This window comes from Limulus polyphemus, unplaced genomic scaffold (genome assembly GCF_000517525.1).
Source record: "Limulus polyphemus unplaced genomic scaffold, Limulus_polyphemus-2.1.2 Scaffold553, whole genome shotgun sequence".
NCBI lineage: Eukaryota > Metazoa > Arthropoda > Merostomata > Xiphosura > Limulidae > Limulus > Limulus polyphemus.
Window position 1 is genome coordinate 194,964 of NW_013666163.1, and position 21,712 is coordinate 216,675.

At 31.5% G+C, this 21,712-nt stretch overlaps 1 protein-coding gene across 6 annotated transcripts in view; it reads right to left on the reverse strand.

Annotated features, from left to right (window-relative positions):
- LOC106459064 (SET domain-containing protein 4-like) overlaps positions 1-12,433 on the reverse strand; it is a 16,598-nt gene extending 4,165 nt beyond the window's left edge. The window contains exons 1-9 of one of the 6 annotated variants that reach the window (XM_013918641.2): positions 12,184-12,433; positions 10,200-10,348; positions 9,508-9,704; positions 8,204-8,330; positions 6,438-6,855; positions 4,174-4,348; positions 2,852-2,939; positions 1,540-1,617; positions 520-786 (exon numbers count right to left, since the gene is read on the reverse strand). In XM_013918641.2, the coding sequence (XP_013774095.1) occupies positions 549-786; positions 1,540-1,617; positions 2,852-2,939; positions 4,174-4,348; positions 6,438-6,855; positions 8,204-8,330; positions 9,508-9,664 (1,281 nt within the window). In that variant the 5' untranslated portion in view covers positions 9,665-9,704; positions 10,200-10,348; positions 12,184-12,433 and the 3' untranslated portion in view covers positions 520-548. Of the gene's footprint in view, positions 1-519; positions 787-1,539; positions 1,621-2,851; positions 2,940-4,173; positions 4,349-6,437; positions 6,856-8,203; positions 8,331-9,507; positions 9,705-10,199; positions 10,352-12,179 lie in introns of all 6 variants that reach the window. The other 5 variants (XM_013918640.2, XM_022385453.1, XM_022385454.1 and 2 more) reach the window with 5 other exon arrangements.
- Positions 12,434-21,712: the final 9,279 nt, after the last annotated feature.

The following is a 21,712-nucleotide window of genomic DNA, read 5'->3' on the forward strand; positions in this document are numbered from 1 at the left end:
AAAGTTAGTAGCCGGTAGTCATCGGGTTAATGTAATGGAAAGGAAATATTTTGGAAGCTTAATTTGCTCACTTTATTTATTGGACATTAAGCTAAGGGTTTTACAACTTAGATTAAAACTTATACTGTAATAACTAAAACATGCAAGTTGATGACTTACACCAAATCTACAGGTTTTGGACTGTATTCAGTATTCTCTCTTGCTTATTTTTTACTGTGAAATGGATTTTACTTGAGTAAAGCACAAGTTGAATAACAGTTTTAATTTCTAAACAAGTGAGTTTATATACCAGTTTGCAGCTTCTACTTCAGTACATTATAAAATATTATAATGTACCTGATGGCCATTAATTGATACTGCAGTGAGTTATGTGTAGATGCTTCACTTACAGCTGGCTAAAACAATTGCTAATAGTATACGCCTATCTTTGACAGGTAAAATAGTAGCAACAAAATCCCGTTCTAACATGGAGAAATTACTTGGTTTCACAACAGAACAGAAATTACAATTAACACTTACACAGTCTCATCAATGGGCTTATTAGTTTTTCACTCCAGTTCCTTCAGTATTTTCAGTATAATGTTTTGTTCCTCCCTACACAGGGCTTGTGCTAGTCTGACATGAAAACTTTCTCTCAAGTTTTCATAACTTTTTTTTTTTGGAACGGCTTTTTTTTCATACTCTTTAAGTTTATTAACTAATATAAATCTGGCACACTCAGCAACTTTCTTCTGTTCTTGCTGAGAGAGTTCAACTTCTTCATACACTACCATGTTCCAGAATTCCCTAGAAAAACAAAAGGTCTTTTGTAAAAATGAAACTGAGTGTTTATATAAAGTGATTATGTTGAAGACAATATTTTTACCATAGGAACCAAAACACGTACAGTATTACAACCGTATCTATAAGACAGATGTTATACAACATCCATTTGTATATCTACTATGGTAAGTTACAGAGTATTATATAAGAATGCTGTTTCCACACAGTTTATGAAGGCTCATTCAAGGCATATTTCAGTGTTTTTGTGGGTTTGTAAATTCTGGTACTTTTGATGCATGCAAGAGATTATTAAGATACCAAATGAACCAGGTAAAACCTGTTTCATATTACAATCATCTTGAGAACTTTCAACAGATAACAAAGCCTAAAATATTTTATAAAGAAAGTTGAATTTATTATCATACTTCTTTTTCAGAACATATCTTTGTATGGAATAAACTTATTAGTTGAATTTCACTGTAAAATTTGAGACATTGTAAAAGTTAGCCAATTGTTATACTTATTAAAGTTGGCTTCTATTGCAATAGTTACATTTAAATAAATTGTTATTGACAAGAGTGATTTACAATGTTTCTTACAGTTAAAACGTGCTTACTGTTTGATGAACCTACCATTTTATATGGTTTTATAATGAAGATGAAATTGATCATCAATATTTAGAGCATCTAAAATTGGAAATGTGAAACTGTATCATTCATTAAATTTAATTTTCAAATTATCACTCAATATAACTAGTAGATCTAAATATATATATACCTGCTATGTTTACGTACACTCAGAAGTTTTAAGGCAGCCACAAGATTCCATGTCATTCCTTCTTGAGAACAGCCCATACTGCTGAAAAAAAAAATTGTGAATGATAATACTTTAAAAATTAGTTACTGAAATAACACTTATTACTTTTTAAATTATAAAACTTTTTTTTCAGAATTTTTTATTCATTGATATAGAACATTTACATATAACTAAAATACTAGTAACAAATTTAAAACTACATTAGTTGAAGTTAAACTTTTCTGTGCAACTACATTTTGATTTCACAAAAACTGACAAACATTCATTACCTTACAAGATGCTGTCTATTAATATATACATACATACATACATACAGAGGTATAGAGAAGACTACGAGCATCAGTTGAAGTGCGACTTTTCTGTGCAACTACATTTTGATTTCACAAAAACTGACAAACATTCATTACCTTACAAGATGCTGTCTATTAATATATATATATATATACACACATACATACAGAGGTATAGAGAAGACTATGAGCATGTAGGGTTTTGTGGATAAAGTGATATTGGGAGTATCCTTTTCAGCATTCGGTTATCACAGAAATTTTAATGAGTTACTAATTCTTTAATTTATTAGTTACTTTTTGTCAATTCACCATAGCATTGATATATATATCAATATCTTCTGTATCTCAAAAAATGTTCAAACATTTGAAATAAAATCTGTGTGTTTTAATTTTCTATACTTACTGTAAGAGTTCAGTCGTGTTTTCATGTCATAAAGAAAGTTTTAAATCAATTTTATTTTGAAATTAAATACTCCAAATGTAGAACAGTATTAATGATTATAAATATAAGCAATGTTATGTGCCGAATAACATCTTAACGTGGCATAATTCTTATTTTATGCATTTTTTTTAATACTCAGTGAACAACACATTATCAATGTTTTAATAAAATTGTTTTATAACCAGCTTTAACATTTTATAGTGAACCTACTTCAATCACAAGAACAGTTTTAGGGACAAAAAAGCAGTAATACAAGAAAACTTATGAATAACATAAGGTAACCTGTGATCAATGATCACAAATGTTAAACTTGTTCTTAATTACTGAGCTACATTTCAACCTCTGATTTGAAAACACCTGAAAGGTACTGCATGGAAAGATTTTAAAAAATTCTGTTTATTCTCTAATACTTAACAATGTGAGTTGCATTGTATTATACATGATATATATATATATATATATATATATATAATTATCCATCATTTAAGTGAGCAAGTTAACAACAAAATTATTTTTTATCTTACACACTTCACATTTATACCTGAGTAGTTTCCTCTCCCTCAGAAATGACAACTTTTCATCAGTAACATGGAGTTGGTCATATTTTTCAAAGGCACATTTGATTTCCTCTAGAAGAGAGAAAATCAGGAAACAAAACAAGAAATAAACTCAGCATATGATTCATCTATAACAACATACTTCAAGTAGTATCATGATACATGTAAATAATGCATATTATTAGCTTTACAAGCAGTTTACAATATAAAACAAGTAAGATTTAAAACCTACGAATACACTTCATCAATCCAAAGTTAACACCAGTGTTTGTTTATTCGCTTAATTCACAGTACGATAAAACAAAAAGACATTGCAATATATATACTGTAAACTAATAAATATATATATATAAAACATGTTCATATGGGGCTCAGAAAGGCACAATTCATATTTTTTGTCAATAAGAGTTAGTACGCCTTAAAATTGACACATTAAAAATTCTAAGACTACATTATAAAGTCTCTCTTACAGTATCATCTTTACTGCAATATAATCTTGACAGTTATAATCATAAAAGCCAAGTGTCAGTCAATTGTTTATTCTCGATTACACCAAATTGCGTGAGTTACAAGAGTCCAATTCCACTTTTTCTCCTATGATACTTCTTTTGATTACCTGTTGCCATTTTAGTTGAATTCAATTGCTAACATAGGTGTAAATAGCTCCTCAATTTAGGCACTTCTTCTGCTGTATAAAAGCCTGTCAAGGAGAGGGAGTTTTTATACCAAGGATTTATTTAGCAACAAGTGAAATTAATTTAAGTTTTTGAACAATGATCGAGTATTTACAAGAAACATGGTTTGAAGAGAACTGTTGCAATTGATGGGATTAGAAAATAACTGTGACCAACAAATGCTGGGAAAAAACTCTTTGGGTAATGGAGATATTGTTCATGACAGGCTTTGGCATCCTGAAGCAGGAAGGCCCTTTATTTTTCTTGTGTCTGTTCATGGGTGGCAAAGTTGCAAATGCATATTGGAGGATTCAAATTTGGTAGGCTTTGATTTCCCATCATGTTTGACGGGCTTTTATATTAGTATATATAATACTTCACTCACAGTTATCTTTTTCATTTTCTTATTTCAGTACCATATTTTAAATTTCACCAAGATCTTTCATTTTGACAATGAGAGAAAAGAAAATCAATACTTGTATATTTTAGAGTTAAATAACATTTCCTAAACTCACATTTTTGATAAGATAAATAAAATACACTATCTTATGTATACAGTTTTAGATCTCTCTATCTTGAAAATATCTGAATTTGTTTTTTAAAATTGTAAATGGACTTGGCTTTATACCTACCTGAAGAAAACTGGATTATGTCATTTGGATTTGATGGGAGAATAAACCCATACTCTAACAACAATCGTCTGTTGTCATGGTTACCATAGTTAATAAAAACTTGACTGTACTTGCTAAATGGTGTTAAAGTCACAATCTCATAGCAGTTATTTTCTTGATTCATACCTGCCTTAACCTATGAAAGTTAAGAACAAATTTATAAAACACTGTGATGATGTTATGAAAAGTTTCTCAAATGCAATTATTCTCTTAAAATAAAGAGCTGAAAAAATATACACTAATGTATCCTCTTCCTGTTATGTATGAACTTCGACCCATTTTTAAATATTCAGATTACTACAAATCTTTAAAAATCATCTGTGTTATAGTTACTCATTTACACATAAACTTTTAATAAAACTTGCTTAAATGACTGAAACTTAAGAATACTTGCACATACAATAATATACCAACACAACTAGTAGTCATGTACTAACACCTAACTCAGGTATTTGTTTTAGATTTAAAAGCTAATCTGCCATGGTTTTAATTTTATGACACTGTATAAAGCTAGGTGCTACATTCAGGTGGCTCAGTATCAATGTGACACAAACTTAACTGTATTGAATAAGAGACTGAAAGACATATTACATAAGATGATAATTTTTTTACGTTTGAATTTTCTTTTTAAACTACCTTGTTTTATCAAAATTTGCATCTATATTTAATAATTCTTTCTAATAATAATAAAAGCCCACCGTAGGAATTATACAAAATTTTATTCACTTATTATTCAAAACTTATGTTAACAATGCATTCATATACTATTTACAGATTTTCATAAAAATATAGTTAAGGTAAGAACTATACAGTAAGTAACAAGAGACCAAAAGCCATTCACATCACAGAGATTATCAACTGCCTTTTAAACATTCCATTCACCATTAAAAAGATAAATAAAATATGACCTATTATTTCAGAAACTCTCTCCAGTTTGTACTATGAACTTTAAACTTTGATAAATTCCGTTCATCACTTAATCAGTATGAGCTAGTTAGAATTGTGTACAATGAATCATTGTTTATAGAAAATTGAATTTTTAACTATGAGTTAAGAAAACCTGCATGAACCACATACTTGGTGAACAAGAAATAAAAATTCATGTATAGAAAATTTAATTGGGTGAGTTGGTAAATTCTATCATAAGGCAAATTCATTTATAAATACACAATTCTCGGTTTCAAAAATTTTACTTTTAATAGGGATGCACGGGTAGTAAAATGTGGCCGAATACCGAGTCTGGGTGCACGATCACTAAGCTTCGGCTAGGGCCGGGTATCACCTGGGACCAGGTTCTCCCCTTGCCTCCCCCCCAAAAAAAAACAACAACATACACAAAAATTAGAAACAAAAACAAAATTGATGTTTATTACATTTAACCGAATAATCACCAACTGAACATTCAAGTTTAAATTTCAACTTTCAATGTCTAGCCCCAACTTCTCAAACCCTAATCCCTATTGTTCTCAAAACTCCCACCTTCCACAGAAATCCTCTTCTCAAGCCATGCCTGTTATTAACCCCTATTGTTCTCCCCAATTTTCAGTGGGTGGTCAGTTTTTGCTGCTCGGAACACTTTTTTTTTAAACTAAATCAATTATTGACTGTAACATTTAGAACCGCATTAGTTGCCAAAAAGATTAGGGCTTAGATGCCTAACTTCAGAGCCAAGTATTACAAGTAGCCCAATACCCGGCTGGGGATGAATATCTGGCTGAGTACCTGTGCATCCCTACGTTTTAATATCATTTCTGATACCCAAACATTCACTATTAGCTTCATCGGTTCAAAGCTCAGACAGACTTTCCAAAATCACAATCAGTGCTTGAATTATATCAATCCCAATTTTCCACATCACCATAAAGTTATATCTACCTGAACATGGCTGGAGTGATTTAGCCAAATTTTCCACATCACCATAAAGTTATATCTACTTGAACATGGAAGGAGTGATTTAGCCTAATTTTCTACACCACCATAAAGTTACATCTACCTAAACATAGCTGGAGTGATTTAGCCTAATTGTCAACATCACCATAAAGTTACATCTACCTGAATATAGCTGGAGTGCTTTAGCCAAATTTTCAACATCACCATAAAGTTACCTACCTGAACATGGAAGGAGTGATTTACCCTAATTTTCAACATCACCATAAAGTTGCATCTACCTGAACATAACTGGAGTGATTTAGCTAAATTTTCAACATCACCATAAAGTTATCTACCTGAACATGGCTGGAGTGATTTAGCAAATCAAGAAAAGGAGCTAAGGCAAAGCTTCCTTCGTTTTCACCCTTGCAGGCAGCCCTCAGATACACACACCTTGTGTTTACAGTGAACCATGCCCATCTGTAATCTTTAAAAGTCAGCTGGCCCTTCACCTCTGGAAAGAAATTTTCTATCTGTAACAACAATCCTTTTAATTTCTGGTAAGACCTCTGCAAGCAACATATCTGTATCTGGACGTTTTCTTGAAGACTGTATGGAAGTTCTTTGATAGCTTCTTGGCTAAAGTATGCTGGCGTTGAATAAAACTCTGGAATAATATCAAAGTACTGTAGCCATGGTGACTTTTGTCCTCTGGCCTTTTCACACATTACAAAAATTGATAAGGTTTCTTCAGGGGTTAGTTCCTTGTTGTACCTAACATTGAACCCAAAGTATTAAAATTTTACACAGTAGCAAAAACACACTTACTCATAGTTAGAGGAATAACATATCCAAGATAACATTACTATGCATGCTAAATTATATACCAAGTCACAGATGTCTGTTTGGCACAGTATGCTTCTTTTATAAACAATGTATCTAAATGTTACTTATAAGGATTGTTTTTAGATCTTAGATACTCAAATTGAAACCAAATAAGACAATGTTTTTGTTTTTTCTTTTGGTGTTGATTATATACTAGTATTGCCCATTGTTGTTTAAGCACATGCCTATTCTTTCCTTCACAATGTAACACATAATAAAATTTCTAACAATAGTACTCACATATAAACCTTTGTTTGCCCAATGAACACTGTTCTAACAGAGATTCTACACATCAAGTAATTACCCTTCTATAAAATCTGTAAACTCAAGCATGAAGGAACCAGCATTTCAGATAACCACAGACTTTCAGGCTATATAATCTTAATTACAAACAACTGAACACACATTCAATAATAGAACAAAACTGAGGTAGTATAATTAACAAGATTGTCACCCAATTTTTTCAAATTTCTCAACAATTTCAGATGTCCAATTCCAAGTTTAGAATAAAGTTTATACAGCTGGGTAATTAATTCAATTACCTTTTAGCACTCATTACATTGATTAGTGTCATGTTAAGTAATCAGTTAATCAAAATTATGATTAAATCAATTAATTTTATGAAAATAATAAGCTATGTTTCCAATTATTACTGTTTTTGATTATTCCAACTATTCAATGATCTAAATTACAATTAAGTCAATTAATGTCATGCAAATAATAAACTAATTGAAATTAGTGTCTCTGATTACTCCAACTATCTAGTAATTGTAATATTACCATTATGTTTGTTTGCTGTTAAGAGCAGAGTTACACAGTAAGTAAGTAGTAATTTTACTAACTTGTGTCACCTCAGGAAATGACTGTTTTGTAATTGTTTTCAATCAATTAAAAAAAAAATTAAACCACTGCATATCATCAGTCATGTAGAAACCACATTACATCCAATTTTTTTACGGTTTGTTTCTTTGATGGAAACGTTCTCAGAATATGTCACTCCACATTTTGTGAAAACTGTGCATGTCTTCCAATTAGAATTCATACATTTAGCACATTATCAAAACCTTGCAGCTCACATGACTTGATTTTTGTAGTTTTTTATACCATGTATCTATGAATCTATAAAATTGGGCTTTTGGACTTGCATGGTTTAGCAACAACATGTAAAAAAATTGCTAAGTGATCTCAGAACTGTTCATAATTTTAACATAATATATTTTTATGGCAAAACACTCACAATTGAAGAAGTGGAAGAAGATAGCTTCTTTTTACTGTCTCCGAAGTAATAAGCAAGTTCCGTGGAAGAGAAACAATCACTTGACCGGCACTTACAGACTCACAAGCCATCAATCCTCGCCCAGTATCTATTGTAGTAAACCAAAAAATTAATGGTGTTGGCATTTTCACCTCTTTAGATCAGATGTGATCTTTGTCGCTTGCCCCAGTCTGTAACCTTTCTACCGTACAAACTTGGGAAGTGAATTCATACAAACTTTTTACTTTTAACCCACTCATTCACCAATTTTCTCATAATTTTTTATTTACCCTATAAATTTTAGATGTTGCTAACTAATAAAATACATTAAGTTATAGAATAAAAGGTGGGATAATATGAAGAATATGTACGTGTCAAATATGGGCAAATGTACCAAGTAAATGCAAATTATTTATAAAATTATTTTATAGCACATGTCCATGATCATGTATGAACACTGACTGCACTCAATAGCACTAAAGAAAAACATCAACAAATCTGAGACAAAATTAACATATGTGTTATAGCTTTTTCTGAAACTTGGTTGAATATCCGAGTACCTTGGGATTACAATCACTATTACCGTGAAATAAGTAGAAAATACAATGTAAAAATTTCTACAAAAGGTTTACATAAATTATCGTGAAGCACCTAAAAACATACAAATGTTCATCCTTTGAAATAAAGCATTACTAAAATTATTATAAACTTACAAAAATTGTAAACGCATATGTACACTACATAAATCTTTAAGAATTTCAGAGAAAACAAGTATTTGTCAAATAATATTCAATGATTTTAAAGGATATGAATTTTCACTTTATCGTAATTCAGTTCATAAATACAAAAAACGATGACTATGTTGTTTAAACCTTTTTAATAGTTAAAACGACTAAAAGACAAGATTGTTGCGAATATGTAAACACAACTTTTTTCACCAACAACTCGTTCTAAAATATATTGAAAGGAATACACACATCTACACAAATATTTTCATTTAAAAAAATCAGTATTTATTCAGGGGTTTGAATTTAAAAAATTCAAACTATTCTATCTACGGCAGAGGATGGTTTTGAAAAAGCTTAAAACCTGACAGCTTATTTCTAAAAAAGCAATTTTCATACATATTGGAAACCACGTTCAAAGCAAATCACATACACATTCTTGTTACTTGCAAAATATACATGTACATGAACTGAGTATTAAATGACTTGATAGGTAATGGTATTTTCAACATGAAAATACTAAAAGTAAAAATTTCAGTTCTATTTTTGTTTATATTTTACCTTTAAAAAGTGCTGGTTTTAGTTTTGTTATCATGGTAAATCCATTTGATCTTAACCAGCTAAAAAGTTGCTGATATGACTTTTTGTGTTGATTTATGCAGGCTTGCTGGGCTTTCAGCCATTTTCTTCTTCTCAAAGTCCTTCCCATTTCACACATTAGCTAATTTCAAGCTAATATTTATTATAAAAGCTTCAGCCTGCAAATGAAAACATGAAATATATTTATTTAAGTTGATAATCACTAATTAACTTCACATGTACTATAGAAAACTCCTGTTAAGAATAATTTTTACACCAAAACTTTGAAATCACTTCAAATAATTAACTAATACAGCTTCTTAAATCTTTGAATGTACATGAAAAGAGAAAACTGTGATATACATATATATATATATATATATCTGGGTCGAAATTCACAAAATGTTTATAGCTTCCAAAAATTCTAACTGGTCCGCTCCAAGAACATGTTAATTCCATTCAATCAATTGCAGATGTGAATGAATTTTTTGAAGATTCAATCGCAAATATTTCTGTGTGCTTGTGTAACATTAAACAAAATGCTTTAATTGAAAACAACAGTTTTTGATTGTATCACACTTGGAACGTACATACTCTTTATATTAATAAAACACACAAAAAATATGTGACTAGAAATTACCATATTAATATTAACTAAAAAGTAAGATACTTACTCCTCCATTGAGATGTTAATATTCATCACACTTTATTTGGATTGATCCTGCCATTCATATGTTTCAGGACACTCCTTATCATATCATACATCACAGAGATTTCCCATAATGTTAAAAAATAGACCAGGAATCCCAGAAAGCTAGATGCTCTACTTGAGAAATGGAAGTAAAAAAAAAAAAGATACTTTCACGAGACAAAAACACAACTATATGATTTTAGGGAAAAGTATAGAAATGCATGTTTGATGACAAGGTAAAATAGGAAAAATGATTAACATTCTAATATGTCCTGTTGATCCATTAGATTATTTGGTTTCTGCTATTCTTAATCTCACTGGCAACCTACCTGGTAAGGGCCGACTAAACAATACAAATTTCATACCCTGATTTGCAATTCAAAACAAGAAAAGCTTGTTGGTAATATGCAGTACTGAGTGATACTTGAAATACACATACAACAATATATCTTGCCTAATAACAAGCTGATTTTGGTACAACATGTTTACCATGTTTTAAAACATTTGTGGAACATAAATTAATGAAGACTTGATTCAGATGTTTAACATTTTTAGCAATTTTTTAAAAATCTTTTAATAAACAGTCTGTTTGAATGATGAAATAAAAAATGTTGGAAATGTATAAACTTGAGTAATAGTAATCCTCTGAATCTCATTACAACGTATGTATGTTTTGTACTAATAGCTTTTGCACCAAGTCATATTTTCACTAAGACTGATATATTTTTCCTAGCATCTTATAACAATTAAAAATTAATCATTAGGTTATTTTTTCTGTACATGACTTAGCTAACGTATTACTTAAAACAACAGATGCATACATAAATCATGTTAGCTATATATCACTCTCTTTGACCTCTCTCCTTCCTTTTTAACAGAAGGATTCAGCTTTTGCAACCTAGCAGGGTAAGGATTAACAATGAGGTTATTATTATACAGTGTGATGAAACATTTTAATGGCTGACTTTATGAGAATGCATAACACAACTTCTCATCCTGTTCACAAATTAAGTGAATGATATATTAAATTACACATGAAATATCTGAACAGCATGGTGTGAAACTCATAATAATTGCAGCAGAGGAAGTAATTTACAGACGATTGTGATACTTTACTTCTCAGGAGATTAGTTGGAAACGGGTGAGAGAAACTTCTCTATTAGCATTATATTATGGAATGAGATATAACACTATATAGTACAATCTTTAAACACCTAATCTGCCTACAGTTGAATGGAAAGGTAATCTATTTTTATACAGTCAGTAGTGAATTATCCAATTGTAGATTTAAAATGATTTGTGTGACTGTGAAGAAATAACCCCATTACCCCACACAATTAGTACAGCTTTACATGTAGTGCTGTCATAAATTTCCAACCCACACATAAAACTGCATAGCTAATGAAGAACAGACATCATAAATTCAAATTTTTGTAGACTCTTAGCTGCAAAAGTTTTTATTCTACAAAATTATTACTTTTTTGGTTTAACTTTGAAGTTTGAGTTTTAAACTTAGAATAATTTATCTACTTATGTTTTGTGTACTGGCCGAGTTTTTTTTTTCAAACTTTTTAGGATCTTATAAGACTAAACTCACAATTTACATATGATGTTTTGGTAGCTTAAATGTTTTTATAAATTATATACAGCTTGAGGGTAACCTCAATACAATTATATATTAATATCGAAGACAGGTCAATAACATTTTGTCACATTATTATTACTATTTTAGTTGCCAATAGTAATACTAGTAGTAGTAAGTACTTTTTCAATGTTTTTATACTCCCTATTAGTGTTACTCAATAAACTGACAATGCAAGCACTACAGCCCTAGTTTACACAATTACAATTACACTCTGAAAGTTATTTTAACATGAAATTTTAATGTCAGCTATATGTCTTTTTATTATCGATATAAATTATACAACTGTGTCATTATGATCAGAGATTTTGTAGAACTTACGTACATGCCAAACTCTAAATCCGCCGGAAAAATAATATAAGTTAATTATAAGAAATAATGAGTAAGAAAGACTTCCATGACGAGACGCCGCACATACATGAACATAGTTTTCCTTAAAATTAAATTATTTATTGCTCCTACAGATTCGAATATAAGGAAATATAGAAAAATGAAAAGGCCTGTTTTTTATTTTATAAAGGTTATTAAGGAAGGCATTTGAAAACAAAATAAACTCGTGCCTCGTGGTCGCCGAAGTCCACTAGAGGACGTTTTCCTCTTGCTCATATGGTATTTTTAGGTATTTTGTAATGATCTGAATTTGAAAACTTGGCTGAATTCTCTTTGTGAAAAAAAACAAAAAAAAACAAAAAAAAACGACTAGACGAATTGAATAAAATTAACACAATTTTTATTATACTAACACAAAAAATATAACTCAGGGTGCATGCTTGCGCAAACAAATTAGCACTTGATTCTACAGAGTCGTTGAGTAACTCGTCAGCTTTTCGTCTTTCTAGAAGAATTCCTGGCGAACTAGTCACGATCCAAAACTGGGTAGAACTGAGAACTGCTTTGATAATGAAAGAAACCTCCGATTTTTATCAGCAGCTTAGCGGCTCATAGAACGGCTCTGAGTTCTTTGGTTTGTTTTTTTTCAAGTAAAAACTTTTAGCTCATAGCCCCGCCATCTCTTGACCGACTTGAAATCTAATTACAGTTTTTGGCTCAGGAGGTCAAACCATTTTGATTGATTAGTTGACCTCACCCAAAGTCTCATACATTAATTAACGCTAATCCTGCCAAAAAATTCAATTTGAGGATAGGCTCGTAGAAATCTTGATGAGTAATAAAATCGGATCGGGTATACACGCGCCCCACACTTAATATTGCTGATGCACAAAAATATACTGTTACTACAGTGGAAGTCACGTGACCCTGCTGGCGCATGCGTGACTGAGTTTCTCGAATTATCAAGGAACTCCTCGAATTTTGGCAAAGCCTCTTTATTAGTATCTAAGCCTGGCGAGAAAAGCCAGCGGATACGATGATGAATTTATGATGATAAAGCGAACAGTAGTAACGGTGAGTTTCGGGTAATTTACGATTCTGTTTCGAGCTAGAGTGTGTTTTGCACTCGTAGAGGGCAAAATTATCGAGATTGTGAATCGCTGTGATTTATAGCGTGTATTATAAAAGTTTTTAAGTTTAAAGTGACGAGAAACGTACTGACTGTGGAGTTACAGTGTACTAAAAGTTTGTATCGTGAAAGAATAAACTGGTTTAATCAAGAAAGGACTTGTATCGCTGAAGTTACTTGGAAAGAATTTCTACCGGAAATTAACAAACAAGCAGATACGTAACAATATCTAATAAGAAATGGAAAAAATGTCTCATAGATTAATTTACTCTAATCCCGCCTAAAATTGTTTCAAATTCCGTGGCTATTGAGGGTTCCTTCTTGTTTCTCTTGCAAGGGTGTTAATACGTGACTATTTTTTTTACAACATTCCCTGGTTGTAATATACAGACATGATCCATCTGGGCAGTAAAGTATGTCGTAGCCTTGACATTTCTAAAACTTAAGTGAAATAGACCACAACATCTCCTCGGGTAGAGTAGATATTTCCTGCTATAGAGAGAAAAGAAACAAAGCATCTAGGACAAGGCAACTTCAACATGTTGCGTCAGCGAGATCATGTAACTATTCTCACGCCCTCTGCTTTCTAGAATTATCCTGTACCTTGGCGAATGCTCTAGCATTTACTAAATATAGGGTAGTCTGGTATATAAAAGAGGGTGACAACGTGACAGAAGAATGTGTGTAGACAGTGAGTAATTGATCTGCAGTATTATTGAGCACGTTCGTTGTTATAGCGTTTGTTTTAGCGCAATTGTTGAAATTAAGTGTATCGTAAAGTTATATTAGGAAAGAATAAACCAGTTTTATTAAGTAAGGACTTGTGTCGCTAAAGTTTCGTCAGAACGAAGTTACGGAAAGTTAATTAACAAACGGAGACGTAACAAACAGTTTTCTGGACTATATATTTATGCCAAAACTGCAGAGTGTTTTAATATGTTGTATCATTTGGTGGGTTGTTTTTATTATTTGGTGAAAATAATGCAAAGTTCCGTATGCCTAAAAGTAACGAATTAACTTATTTTCTCAATAAATGTTTACTATAGTTACGTTTACTTGTGGTCCTAATTTTATCAATAAACATTTCAACAGAAACTTCGAGAATAATGTGCGCCTAGCTTCAAACACAATGTTCCAATAGAAATTCCTAGACTAATGGTACATATGCCTAACTTACTCATAAAATTATTTCACAAAGTTAATTGATTTATAAACAAACATACGAACTCTCCGAGTAACAGAATAGACACAATAACTTTCATTACTAACACTGAACTGAATCGCCCCCCACTGGCCCAGCGGTATGTCTGTGGACTTACAATGCTAGAATCCGGGTTTCGATACCCGTGGTGGGCAGAGCACAGATAGCCCTTTGTGTAGCTTTGTGCTTAACTACAAACAAACTATACAAACAAACAAACTGAACTGAATCACTTGTTGAACATTTATTGATTGCTCATTGATTCTCTTGTTTATACCACACTCTTGTTTCTAGATATCACTAAAAACTTCAATTCCTAACCTTCATGAACTTTCCAGTTATGTGCCCACTAGCAAATATCTTGTGATATTTTCAGGTGAAATTGGTTTCTACATAAGAATCAAATAGATCTATGAATAACAGCAAGGTAAACCAGAAAATTTGGGGAGTAGTCTGTACTCGAAACCTGACTGAGTTTTCTATTCTGTAAAGTATTGAGACTGGACAAGTTTTGAATAAAAGAAACATAATCTTTATATATATAAGAGCATACGTATTTGCGCAGTTGATTATCTATTAGGTGGTGTTTAGGCATACAATTTTCACTATATCAAGATTAATCTCTGTAGAACTAAAACACGATTATCCTAAATATGGTCTTTACTTCAAGATTCCTCACTAAAACTGGACCAAGAAAGTCCACCATCACCTTGTGACCCTTGTTCTGTGTCACAGCATCTACTGGCTGTAACATATAGTCATCATCCATTTGGCCATCAAAGGATATTACAATCAGTGACCATTTCAACACAGATTTGGTATGCTACTCCAATATATCCTCGTGAAGAATAGACATTACCTACTATAGAAAATGAATCATCTAGAACATGACAACTTCAAAGTTTTTCTGGAACTTGTATTTATGCTAAAACTGCATAGAAACGAGATAAGCGAAATAATTAAAAAAATCCTATATAATTAAAGCAGGTAGAAATATATGATATCTGCATATCACAAACTCAATTAAAACATAGCTTACAACACACACTAGAAAAACTGAAAATTTTAAAACTTTCTAGAAGTTAAAACCAGGTATAAAATATATGATGTGCCTGCATATCACACCTATATATGCCAATTCCTCTTTTATATATTGTTGTAACATATTATACCGTTGGGTGTTTTTTTAATATATTTGGTGAAAAGTATTGGAAGTCCCTTCCACTTACCAATAATTATTTAATTTCTCTCTTTCATAATATTTTATACAGGCTATGTTTACTGATAGGCCTAGCTGCATAAACATCGTTTCAACAGAAATTCCAAACTAATGTATGTATGCCTTACAAATAGAACTCAAGTCACATGCTGACTAACTGACCAACTAATTAGATGACTGAGTCACTCAAGAATCAGAAACAAACTAGCACTAACTAAAGGTCTTCTGACTCTGAACTGATTAACCCTAACTCACTCAGTATGGCGTTTTTACATTGTACACTATTTCACAAACAATTAAAATGCAACACAGGCTTAAACCTTCATTAAGATTCTAGACTTCACAATTTTTACACATTATACAAACGCTCTCTAGTGAACAAGATATTAAAAAAATATCTCCTACAACAATTTGTCCTAGTCCCCCGATGGGTCAGTGGTAAGTATACAAATATACTTGGTTAAAATTCAGGGTTCAATTCCCCACAGTGGACACAGCACAGCACAGATAGCTCATTGTGTATCTTGGCGCTAAAACAAAATCCACAACAAAATTAATATATGTTTAGAGGGTAAGCAAGTACATTACTTCAAAGTAATATAAAACTATAAATTGGGGTGACCAGGAACGTTACTCCTCTACAGGGGATTTGCCCTATACATATAAGCAAAAGCCCGATAGATAAAGCATCAAAATGAGTAGTTACAGTTTTAGTACCTCTTTCTGTTTTACAGATGTTAAAAAGGAAAGCAAGAACATTATCTTTAAGCAAACTATTCAAATAATAGAAAGCTTTTCTTTAGTGTATTACTAAATTTATTTTTATTCAAACAACACATAAATACAAGAACCCCCTTAGTTGTTGAAAACAAATTAATTATTAGAGAGAAGTTGAGCTTGTTCAAAGATATAGTGAGTAAAAAATATTGCCTATATCAATTTCTAGGGTCAACTCTTTTGCTGTTCATAGGTATTTTATGCTATTTTAAATAGGAAAAGATAAATAATAAATATGAATAATTAATGAAAATATAACAAGCTAGATCTTAATCATTACATAAAGTGAAATATTCTGGTCAATAATATTTAAAAATCCAGTTTCCTTTCTATCTTTCATATTTTTATAATTACTTTCTTTGTATGTAAGGTATTGTACAAACAGATAAGAAAATGAGTAATAACGTTATTACAATATTACCGATATAATACACCAGGACACGGTTTTCCTTATGTGATGTGTTAAGGTCGTTGCGAGAACGAGGCCGAGCATTTTGACGAGTAAACAAAGCAGATTTTCTTCATTCATTCTACCCCTAATTACAACTATTACATAACTCACCAGGTGGTTAACTATAGAGATTCACAAACAAATGTAACTTATCAAACATCACTCCTTTCAAAGGTAAGGCTTAATAGTGCAATCGTGTCTTTCAAGAGTAAAATAAGTGGAATAACTACAACCTTATGGGCGATAATGGAAGTTTTTTAGACCTATATTGCAGTTAACAACCAGCTCTATACTTTACATCTGGCTGTATATGAACAAACCTATTCCATACAACTTCGAGCTGTCACTTCTTATTATATTACCATCCAAATTATACTTATCATTCAAATTATGATAGCCCATATCAGGGGAGAAATTCTCAAAAACAAAAAGTAGAGGTACTCAGCTGGGTGAAGTAGAGCTGTTCTGGAAAAGAAATATACGTGTAAACATAAAAAAACGACAATTTGAGTGTCAATGGATAAATGCTTTCTGATGGAACAATGGAACGCACGTGCATCCGAAAAAGCAGCTCAAATAAGTCCCGGTACTATTGCCACCTTAAAAAATATGTCCCGCTACTCAGTATCGGCAGACCCTCATCCATTATCTTGCATTTATTATAATTAAAACGCATTTGACATTTATTCACCCAAATCACTAAATGATCTAAATCCTTTTGTAAAGCAGCGGTTTCCTCTTCACAGCTAGCAACACCCAAGATTTTAATACTGTTAGCAAATCTAAGTAATTTTTTAACCTTTTCTTCATCTATGTCACTGATGTAAATAAAAAAAGAACAAAGGTCTTAAGACTAAGCCCTGAGATACCCCATTTGTGACATTAATTCAGTTTGACTGAACTCCATCTATACCAACCCTCTGCTTTCTTCCACCTAGCCACTCTTTTGTCCAGTTAGTTAACTTATCCCACACACCTATAAATAAAATTTTTTTACAAGTCTTTTATGTGGCACCTTGTCAGTGCTTTCTGAAAATCCAAATACACCAAATCTACAACCTTAACCTCATATACATAAGCAGTAACATTTTCAAAGAATGTCAAAGTATTTGTAAGGCAAAATTTTTCCTGGTGAAACCATGTTCACTATCCAATACAATTCTAAACTTTGTTAAATGACTTTGCAAAGCATCTTTTATCAGACTTTTCAAAACTTCTCCCACAACTGATATAAGACTAACATGGACACATTGTAAAATAAGAGCTGGTATAGAAAGAAATATTTCATAAAAGACTTTTCAATAATAGATTTAATCCAATAATAATTGTTAAAATTTTACTCTTAATGTTTAACAACTATTGTTTTAATAGAGAAATCAATTATCATCTCATAAGTACAATCATACAAACAAAATTTACTTCTACATATGTAACTCCAGTTTTTGGTTCTTGTTTTTACATTTTACAACATACTTTATGTTGATTATGTGAATTATATGAAACTTGTTAAGTAAAGTGGCGTAGAGATTTAATCTATCAATTGATTCCTTAATCCATCTGCAGTAGACTAGTTTCACCGAAATCACGACTCGTAAGTTCTACTAGGGAAATGAAAGCAAATAAATACATTAGGTCTTATATTGTTGTGAAGTGTAAGCAGTTTGTAGATTTAAATGTGAAGTTCTTTACTGACCACTGATATCCTAAAATAAAAACACCTAAAATATTTTAGGATATTACTGAAGAGTAAATGACTGTACATCAAAAACTATAACTTTGAAAAAAAGGTTTAAAAATTTTGTTTTGTTTTTGAAATAGTGATTATGAGTTTATTTTGTACTGCCCCAAAAAAATGCAGATTCTTTAAAGTGTTCTCATAAAATCGAAACAATTTCTCTGTCTTAGTTAAAATAACACTTAGAAATACAAAGGTAAAAATTTTTTTCTAATGTGTATAGATTGTAAGAATATTATTTCTTGAAAACAATCACAAAATCTTTAAAAGTTGTTTTATAGGTAAATATTGTTAAATAAACTAAACATTCTCTCAGTAGCTGGCTAATGAGAAGTTGGATTGCAAAAAAAAAGGATGATTTCTTTCTTTTTCCCGTTCTATTCGTAAAATAGTCTCGAACTCAGAGTAACATCGTATAAAATATAACCATCGCATGACACAGCAGATATCATTGACCGACACAAACCATTGAGGATAACACCTCAGCTGAGTTATCACATAATATTTACAATGTGTATTTTACAGGTCACCGTAATTTACTATCAATTTTTATGTATTAAAAGGCATGGCAATCTTACTGTAAACAAGCATATAATAACTCATGTTAATGGTATACACTTACATTCTACAATCTGAATGCTTTCCCTAAAAATAAATGAAAGAAATATATAAAAGTTTAAGCCTGTTTTTAATAATATAATGTTAAACAGTAATTTTTATGAGTGACAAAGTTTTCTGATTTATAATTCACACACATACACAAAATCATACTCATTTTGTAATTCACACTTTTGGTGTGTCACCTTTCGCGACACCGTTCACATGAAACTTTGGTTTTGTTGGTGGGTTTAAAGCATATTAACTATTTTTTATTATGAAAATTTTCAAAGTTTGTGAGTAGAATTCCATGGCAATGAGCTCTTTAGAAGGCGAATCTTTCAATATTCGACAACCGTTGTGAACTCTGTGATTCGTTCTTGTCTTCTTATGTACCGGAACCGTTAACAATCTGTTTATTCACTATTTTTTATTTTTTGGTTTTTCAGAAGCAACCGTTGCATATGTAAAGAGTGTGTAAGAATTCCATGCCCGTATATATGGTATATTTTTGTCTAAGAAGTTAAAAAATCTGTCCAGACGTGATTACATATTCACATATACAGACGGAAATATAAGATCGGGTAAAAATTGACCAATCGCCCCAAACACTAGGTCACTCTAGTTCCAATGAGTTTAACTAAACCAACAAAGTTAAAATACAATGGGAATAATTTCTTATCATAACCGTGCTTGTAGTCAAGATACAATATTTGAAGCTCTCTTTTTATTTTTATAACAACGATTAAAACACAATGAGTTCTCAGTAGCGAGATCTTTATAGAGAACGGGTTAACTTTCTTTTCCAGCTTCTCATACTTTAATATATTCAAAATTCCAATAATTCTTGGAGGCATATTCCAATATAATCGAATACTTGCATTGACAAAATTTGGTATACTTTCTTAAATGCTTCTACTATATCATCCATTTACACATTGTATCTACTGAAGTGTACTTATCTCACAAGATCTGACTATAAAGTGGCCACGTTATTTGTATGTACTGCCAAGTCTGAAAAAATATCAAAATATCACCTTTCCACGGAAGGCAATTTTTAAAGTGATTTCTCTACATTTGTTATTTAATGTACTTTTGTATACTTAGTTGTCTTTTCTAGAAATAATTTCTTTTGAAATGCTTGAGTCATTCACGTCAGTCATAAGAATAAAACTAGATTCATTGGTATTTGTAACAATAACTTGTTTGTTTTTAAGTTAAGCACAAAGCTACACAATAGGCTATCTGTGTTCTGCCCACCTCGGTATAGAAACCCGGTTTCTAGCGTTGTAAGTCTGCAGACATGCCACTATGCCACAAGGGGAGGGGGCTTGTAGCAACAGCAACATACTTTTACTTCACATAAATTTTCACTTTTGGAATAATACTTAACAGGTGGGTGTAGCAGGAGGGGTCTGAATCACTTTTGGAATAATACTTTAGTTTTCAGTGTTTCGTATTTCGTCTACAAGGCTTTTTGCCACCCACCCACCCCTCTGGCTCAAGGTAAATCTGGGTTTCGATAATCCTGGTGGGTACAGCTTAACAGGAAATAAACAAATAAACACGCCTTATTCTGGTAGATCAATGGTTTCATCGAGCTACGTTTTCTTTTCACTGACTTTTCAGTTTCGAAAGCTAAATTTAGGGCATAAATGTTCATTCCTCTTAGTATATTACCTCATAAAGTTTCTAATGGTTTCTGGAACAGTAGTTTTTTTACTGACTTGAATAACGTCTTTTTTCATTATTTCAAACCAATTTTCGACAGTGGAGTTTCTGTCACGAGTTAGCCCTCTGGGTTCATCAAATGAGAGCGGGTTTCTTTGATCAGTTGACAGTTTCACAGTTAACCCAGAAATAGGCATTAAATACTTAATTGCGTTCTCACAGAGTAACTTTTTTTTAAGTATTTGTGATGTTGCCTAGGTTCTCTAGATCAATTTTACATTTCTTCAAAAAGCTTGTCGAAAGGTGATTTTTCTCGCTGTGTTGTGTTTCTGTCACTCTCCTTAAAAGCTTGTCTTATACAATCACCTGGCTCTTCTCCATCATTGGCACTTGGAATCTGAAAGATGTGTGCTTTTAGATGTTCCGGTGATCTTTCAAACATGCCTGTTTTTGTGTTTACTTAAGCGTAAGTAACAGAACAATTTAAAAATATCTTTTAATTTCTTTAAGGACGATACATTTTTGCATTACCTTCCCCCACCACAAAAATAGTTTGTTTTGATTTTTGTTGGTGCTAACTAACGTATTAGAATAACTTTTATTACATGTGCACATCATATATACACTGTAATAATTGTTACTAACCTTTTTTCTTTCATTAGTGGTTTCAGTTAATATCTTTCAACACCTTTCTTGGTGGGTTAATATTAATACGTGAATTATTGCCAACGGTACAGAACGGAT